This window comes from Sinocyclocheilus anshuiensis, unplaced genomic scaffold (assembly GCF_001515605.1).
Source record: "Sinocyclocheilus anshuiensis isolate Anshui unplaced genomic scaffold, SAMN03320099.WGS_v1.1 scaffold945, whole genome shotgun sequence".
In the NCBI taxonomy this organism is placed as follows: Eukaryota; Metazoa; Chordata; class Actinopteri; order Cypriniformes; family Cyprinidae; genus Sinocyclocheilus; species Sinocyclocheilus anshuiensis.
The window spans coordinates 488,894-497,572 of NW_015557112.1; the positions used below are offsets into that span (position 1 = coordinate 488,894).

Consider the following 8,679-nt stretch of genomic DNA (forward strand, 5'->3'; position numbering starts at 1 on the left):
ATATACATATATATATATATATATATATATATATATATACAACAGGTCCCATGAGTGAGTCATTGAATGATTCACTAAACCAATTAATTCAAAACACCGATTGGTTACTGTGACGAGTGGGGGCGGGGCCGAGAGCTGTGGGACTTTATTTTGTCTTTCACTGTCGTCACTCCTCCTTTTATCCTTCCGGAGCTCCTCCGTGGGACTCGAGACCGGTGAGTGGTGCAGGTGTCGCTCATTATCAATTACTCCACCGGCCTCGCTCCATTCCCACGGCTCTCGGCCCTGCCCCCACTCGTCACAGTTACACTTTTTTTTTAAGGTGTCCTTGTTACAGTGTAATTTTACATTTAAATACTGAGTAATATTAATTTACTACATGCACTTACTATATGGTTAGGGTTAGGATTAGGGTTTGGTTTAGGGTCACTTTCATGCAATTATGCATAATTAATTGTTATTATAATAGTAAGTACATGTAACATGTGTAACAAGGACACCTTAAAATAAAGTGTTACCCACAGATTAATTTCAGTATATAATAAATAGTGTTTCTCAATCAGAAGGCTGAATCCAACTGATGTTGAGTTCAGTCCTTCTAAGGCTTCTAGGCTAGACTCCTTCTCAGCATTGAACGCTAGAATTAAACAGTCTAGTAAGTAATATCAGCCATTTATATTAATGGTATTCAGAGATGAAGCCAGTAATACTAATTTTGTGATATTAGAATAACAAATTCTTTTAGATGCCATAGTTTACACAATACACAGTAGTGTTCATTTAGATACAACTGATTTTCTTATATAGTACAATAAGCAGTTAAGTGTTAACAAAAAGTAGAACAAAAATGAAAATTGTATATAAACTATTACCAGGGTTGACACAAACATACCTGCTCTTCCCATCAACTCATATACACCGGTGTCAATGTTGCCATCATTGTCATCAAGTATCTATGAGAACATTATTAATAACAATTTAATAACAAATTAATGATTAATGATCATTATCAAATTTATGATAATGATAATTAATAATGACAAGACTTTTAAAGAGCATATATGTGACTGAAAAGGAAAACGTTGTTATGTTTAAACATCAAAGTACAGAAAAGATTCAAATGTTTTGTAAAACTGCTGATGTACAGTAGGTCTTCTGCGGTGATTTAGATCCAAGTAGAAATTACCTTTAATATGACACAGTCTGAGAAAAGACAAGATAACCTGTCTAATTTACTAATGACAGATTGTAAAGTTGTTTTATATCATTTAGACCTAGATTCAAAGCCAAAAACTCAGCTATGTGCATTTGTTATGACTGCTCCTATAACCACTGGTGTAGCAGGAGTTGCATGTGACTATTGTAAGTTGCGTTCAGTGCTCAAGTTTTTGCCAAGCTTGCAGAATTGATTTGTAAATGCCACAAAGTTGGTCAACAGCAAAGCGATGGTTGTTGTGGAAACCACTGACATCCAGTTGTGTGGGGGCTGTTATTATACAGCTAACAATGGGCTTTTTCTAAACCAATTTTACTCCATTCAAATAATAAATACAAAATGATGAAAGTAGGCACACTACAAAGTGTTCACTTTAGTGTGATGCATACTTCATTCTGACTGCCTCTCTCCGTGTTCTGTTCCTTAGCAACCTGATACCATTCACTTGTAATAATAACTTCTACTTCTTCCCCTTCGATATTGATTATGCACATTATGCATTCAGTGTTATGAATATATTCATTAGAGCAGAAAGGGAGAATTAACAGATAGACAAGACAAGCTAATTACGCATCACACGTTGAGGGGCTGTGAGAGACAGCTGCTTTGATGTTGGACATGAGCGTAACATCATTTTATCCAAATGTGCTCTCTTGTTGTGATGAATAATTCAAATATTTTTGTGCTGTCAGAGAAAGAATCTGACACATCAGTGGACTGACTGACAGACAAGTAATAATAATAATAATAATAATAATAATAATAATAATAATAACAACAAGATAATAGGAGAATGTTAAGACAACAATAGAAAATGAATGTGATTTTTATTATTATTTATATTATTATTTATTTATATATTTATTTATTTATTGTGATGCTATGTAGAAAATGTTATTTGAGCTTGATTTTTCATTAATAAAGGAGCAAATATCAAGCGTAGCATTAGTTCTGGCAGGTCACGTTAGTCAAGCTCATGTCAGCTGACTCTCAGCTGATCCATGTCTACCTATAGGGATGCGACATCTATCACAGCACCCATATATAAGGTCCTTCAGTATTATCAGCAGCTTTCGCGTTACTAAATAGCTAATTAAATGAGAAATTTGGCAGGCAAACCCTATCATCTCACTAGAAATTGTGCAATTGGGAATTTAGCCAGAGGTATTCGTTCCCCCCATGGACTTCCCCTCAGATTTATTCAAGTTTGTGAACTTCAAATGCGAATTCGTCACATTGATCATAAGCTGCCTGATTGGAGGTGACTGAGTTAGCATTGCTTCTAGCATCATTGTATTATTGACATGGACTCCATGAGTTATACTAATGTGACTGACTCAAGAACAAGTTTAGATGGGATCTGCACTCCTCGCATGAAGTATATCAAGAGATCAAGCATCCATGTCACAGCTGGCATTGTTTCACTCTCCATTCATCTCTGAATGTCTTCACAAGCTAAGATCACAAGCTCCTTTTTGATGCTCTCAGGTTATTGGCAATATGCTTGTTGCTAAGGCTATCCACTTTGCTTAGGCTTATTAGTCATTTTTCAGTAAAATGCTTGTGCTAGGCTAAATGCATTGTAAGAGTTGTTGTTCAGTTGAAGTTAGCTCAGCATGATTCTGTTCGAGTATCTGACAAGCCTGTTGTAATTATGTTTTATTGGAAGAACGCTTATACTTAAAAATGTATAGTGTATTAGGAACGTGCTAGTCTTAAGCTGTAGTTGTATTATGAACATGCTTGTTCTTAAAGCTATAGTTGTATTGGGAATGTGCTTATTCTTAGGCTCTAGTTGTATTAGGAACATACTTGTTCTTAAAGCTGTAGTTTTATTAGGAACATGCTTGTTCTTTAAGCTGTGATTGTATCTGGGAAATGCTTGTTCTTAGGGCTTCTGGTTCTGTTGGAAACATGCTTTTTCTAAAAGCTATCTGGTTGTTGTAGAAAATGTTGTTGTTGTCGTGTAAGCTTCCTAGGTATTGGCTACTGTGGCGGGAGGAGCAAACGACAGACACAGTGGGTGTGGCGTCAGGCCTCTGAGAGGCTTTTATTATCAGAAAAAAAAAAACATAAAAACAGGAAATAAAGTGTCCAAAGGATAAATGGTGTTCAAAATAAACAGGGGATCTGGTGTCCTCGTCGTGCTGCGGGGTTCGTGAAGGTGGGACAGTGTTCGGGAAGGAAGGGTCTAGGTAAGGGGCGGAGTCCGGAGGCCGCACGCGCTCCCCTCCTCGATCCGGGGCGCGAGAAGCGGCGGCTTCTTTTAGCGGCTTCATCCTTCTCTCTGCCCATGGCGCTTGAAGGAACTAGACAGCCCGGCATCCTGGCCCGACGGCCGTGTAATGGGTGCGGTTCTCATCCAGACTGCGGGTCCAGTAGCTCGCATCTTCAGTGGCTCGGAAATCCCTCAACGCTCCCTTCCTGGACCCACTAGGACACCAGCGTGCATGCACGGGGAAGAGACCGGTCTCCCGAGGTGGTGATGAGGCTCCATTCGGTTCAGGTGTGCCTCATCACACGCCGCCAGCCCTGACTATTTCAGCGCCCCTCCTCTCTCACGCACCTACTCCTGTCAGGAGCCTGGAGAAGGGCGGCGATTAAGGGATGGGGTGAAGCTGATCATTTAGGGGGGAGGCAGCCGACTCGTCACACTACATATTTGTTAGGTCATCTGGTTAAGTATGTGGGTTTCGGCAACATACTCGTTTGGTCATTGGGTAAGGGCAACATGCTTGTTGCTTAAGGCTTCGAGATTTTCACTGTCATTTTGTGTTATTGGCATATTGGGGGATATTGGCATATGATTTGTTTTGGGGGGTTATCGCTGCTCTCACTGCTCTCATCCATGCTAGGCTGCATGGATGTGCAGGGAGTTCTTGCTTAGAACAGAACCATACCGCCAGTTCAAACTGTAAGCTAATTGTCAATCATCTTTGACGATAGTGGTCCTGACAGAAATAAAGCGTAGTTCTGGCAGGTCACGTTAGTCAAGCTCGCATCAGCTGACTCTCAGCTTATCCACGTCTGCCTATAGGGATGCAACATGGTCCTTCAGTATCATCAGCAGGTTTCGCGTTGCTCAATAGCTAATTACCCTCCTCCATCCCTAAAGGCCGTTCCACACTGAGCGCGATGTGAAAAAGCGAGGCGAATCACAGACGAACAGTGCTTTCACACTGAACGCGAAACGATTGTTCGTCTTCACCTAATTCATGCCTGCACGCTAGGTGGCACTGACCAACAATGCATTTTTCCTCAGATATATATCTCATATATGGATTTAACATCATCCACTGCTCAATATACAGCATTAAATAAATATAGCTAAATAAAGTTAGGTTCTAAGCCAGAAACACAAACTATCTATAATGCTTACAAGAAAACTTTGTAAAATATAAATAGAAGCATCAAGCCAATTTATGTAATTATTAATGAATTATTAATGAAAATTGATGTAATTATTAATGTATTTGCTTAAAACCCACTTTAAACCATCATTGAGTGCTTGTAATAACTCCCGATTGTGATCTATATTTGATTTTTATTCTAGGCAGACATGCACTCTTTGTATGTTTAATAATGCCACACTGCTTATTGTAATAAACATCCTTTATTGTTATAAAAATACCATGAGCTCTAAACAAAACACATACAGAAAATATATCGTCATAATCATATGTCTATGTGCTTTCATATTTCATGTGTAGAAAAATGTTTCCCTTGATTTTATTAATATGGAAGATCTAGAGTGAACGCGCTCTGACTAATAACACTCGCGCACGTGGAAGAAAACGGACACTCCAGATCACATAATTCAGTGGATAATTAATAGAAATTATATTAAGAACATGTGAGAATAAATCTGTTCTCAGATACCAAAATAACAAAAACTCGTCATCCACTCTCTTCTCTCTCGGGATACTCTTCTTCTGTTCTGTGTTAGTAGTTTAACTGGTTTTCGAAACAATGCCACCACTCATCCATTTTTGTGCAACAGCAGCTGCTCCGGTCACGTGATCCTAGCCTAAATCTTATTGGACGGCCCGTGTTTTCGCTTTGCGAAACTGAAAAGATTCGTCGGTCTGGTTCGAAAAAAACATTCGCATTTTCGGTGCGCGAATGTTCGCGGTCTATGTGGAAGCATCCATAGGAATCTGTTGTTTTATTCCAGCACGTCATCGCGTCCGATATTCGTTTTGCTTTTTCGCGCTCAGTGTGGAAAAGCCTTAACTCCTTTTTATCTAGTCAGGATTCGCCTTCTGATTCACCTTTGAATCAGACTAATTTCTAAAATGTTTCCATTAAATTATTGAACATAAATGATATCCGCAATACATTTATGTTTTTTCTGTTCTGTTACCCTGGGGGGTTATCAATGCTCTACCTGCTCCCATCCATGCTAGGCTGCATGGATGCGCAGGGAGTTCTTGCCCAGAACAGAACCATACCGCCAATCCAAACTGTATGCTAATTGTCAATCATCTTTGACGATAGTGGTCCTGACAGGAATGGTGACACTGGCATATGGTCATAAATTTTTACCCTAACACTGCACTACATCATGCTCCAGGCTGGGGCTTATTTTACCCCCAGTGTGGGGTTAAATTATTACATGATTTTTAAATCAAAACAAACGTATTTTACCATATACAAATTATTGCATGATTTTTAAATCAAAACTTATTTTACTTTCTATCCACACTGTGTATAGATACAGTATATTTATACAACAGTTCTTTCTGGTCCTTGAATCTGATTGGCTGATAAGAGTGCGATATAGCCGTTTCCCCGTAACCATACATTTACATGTATATTTAGTTTTTTTCACTGGAGCACCAACTGAGTCTTCTTCTCCCATTTCTACCAGTGATCATTGTTTCCTTCCCGCGGTACTCCCTGCGCACATATCAATAGCATCACTGGGCTTTAGGTTGCCAAGTTGAGGGGACAAATGGGTTGAAATTTGTATGTTTCTGATCGTGTGAGAAAGATGCGTTTCATACAAGATCTGGCAACTGGACAACCTTGGAATTTGTTGCCGTGATTATTCATATAATGAGGTTTGGCCCATACAAATTACGGGAGTTTTACAGGAAGCGAATGTAGCAAACATATAAAATATGCCCAGTGGGATTTTTTTTATAGAAAGATTAAAAATACGGGAGAAATACGGGAAAATATTTAAACGGGATGATAGCGGGATAGAATGGTAAAATACGGGAGAATCCCGGGAAAAATGGGAGGATTGACAGGTATGGTCGAGCGCATGTTGCTCTCCACCGACTGCGCTGATCAAGAGCATGATCGGAAACGACTGATCAGTCAACCGTGATGTTGCATTCTCTTCTAAAATGTTTTATTTATTTATTTTTTATCTCATTTCATGTGATTATGTATTTAAATTATGCATGAGTATTTCCAAACACTATGACAGTGCGATCTCTGTGTGAGATATGTGATTGTTGTCATATTTCTATAAAAATCTAAAATACATGTCTCATTTCATGTGATTATGTATTTAAATTATGCATGAGTATTTCCAAACACTATGATAGTGAGATCTCTGTGTGAGATATGTGATTGTTGTCATATTTCTATAAAAATCTAAAATATGTTTGTATTAAAGTAAGAATGGATGATAAATACGCCTTTCGTATGGAATTAAATAGCAAGCACTTTGAGTGTCTTGTTCATCATATCTATTTTCATATAAAGCAACATAACTGAAATGATAGCATGTTTATTAGCAGCATAGCACATGAGTGAGAATAACGCGATATCCGCCTTTGATCTCGTAGGTATCTGTACTTCGAGAGGTCTGAACTGTCTGTCTTGACTGCGCTTATTTCACTCCTCCCCTCACTGCAGCCGCCTACTCTTGCCTACATTTCAGGTGCATCTAATACAAGCCTAATCACTCTTAAAATACTCTACTATACATAATACACTACTTTTACTACAGTAATACAATAAGCTTTTAATGAAACAACTCAACGTTCCTTCTTTACTAGTTCTAAAGTGGCATTTTAGGGTGTACTACTACTCACGCTAGGCGATCTGAACCGTGCCCGAGCGCGTTTGACCCCAAAGCCCGGTTTGTTTGACTAGTGTGATCGCTCCGTACTGTGCCCGGGCGCGGTTTGTTTGGCCATCCCTAGCTCGGCTTGGAAGAGGTGGGCCAAAGCATGGTTCAGTTGGGCTCAGGCGCAGTACAAATGTAGTCTGATTGCTAACCGCGGCGGTGTTCTGACGATTTGTGCTACCCACTCAGATTGTGCTACCTCCCATTAAAAAGATAGGTAGCACAAATCGATAGCGAAAAATGCTACCTATCAGATTGTGCTACCAGCATCTTATTCATGTGTCCATACCTACCCCTACGCTAAACCTACCCCTCCATACCTACCCTTACCCTAAACTTACCCTTAAAACAATGCAAATATATTTTTGGTAGCACAATCTGACAGGTAGCATGTTTCGTCGGTACACCTGACCATGGAACAGCTACTATTTTGTGTGCGCTACTTTCATCATTACAACCGCATACATCTTCTATTACTACTACTACAGTACACTTATTAATTAATTGAATTAAATCAATTACATTTAGGATTATGATGGGTCTGGTTCTCATCTTATTGATGAACAGCTGCAAATTCCTCCGTCAACGTCAGCTGCCTGCGTTATAATCATCTGATACGTGCAGCGCAATCAAGTGAAAAACACTGCACGGCATAAATTATAAATCTATTGGGCAGTCTATTAGTGAAAGTGCTTTACTTCCCTTTTTTTCAGAACAAAAAGTTGCATCGTGAATGATGCAAGCGTGCTCTGGCCCGGAACATTAAAGTGCAATATGAGTAATGGAGACTTGGGCTCAGAAGAAGCAGTGAAATGTAGCAACATCACTGACCTGTTCAGGGCTTCAATTGCAGGTCAGTTTCATCTGTAAATATGCTAGATAGTTTTGTCTTTATTAACCTAGTTTTAAACTGCTAGTAGGCTATCTGTTAGGCTATCAGTAGCACCCCATTATCATCATCATTAAGAATACTGTGCTAAAGGACATCAATATCGATTGTAAAGTTACATTAAAAAAATTAGCAGAGACAGATATTTACATGGATTTATTGTAGCGGGAGGGAGAGAGCTAGAGCAGACGGCAACACAAAAATAATATGAGTCACAGCCTAATAATTCAATAGTGTGTTCAGTATTAGAATTTTTCAACTAATATACTGTACTAATTTTGACATTTAGGCACTTTTGAAATTGTGTTTTAATACATTACCAGTCACAAGGTTTTGATCAGTAAGATTTTTAATGTTTTTAAAGAAGTCTCTTCTGCTCACCAAGCCTGCATTTATTTGATCCAAAATACATTAAAATGACTGCTTTCTATTTAAATATATTTTAAAATGTAATTTATTCCTGTGATTTCAAAGCTGAATTTTCAGCAT

At 38.8% G+C, this 8,679-nt stretch overlaps 1 protein-coding gene across 1 annotated transcript in view; it reads right to left on the minus strand.

Annotated features, from left to right (window-relative positions):
• Nucleotides 1-8,679, minus strand: part of LOC107677694 (B-cell scaffold protein with ankyrin repeats-like) — a gene marked incomplete at its 5' end in the record, with an annotated part of 47,416 nt that overhangs the window by 407 nt on the left and 38,330 nt on the right. The window contains one exon of the mRNA XM_016472696.1: nucleotides 893-953. Coding sequence (XP_016328182.1) covers nucleotides 893-953 — 61 coding nt within the window. The remainder of the gene's footprint in view (nucleotides 1-892; nucleotides 954-8,679) is intronic.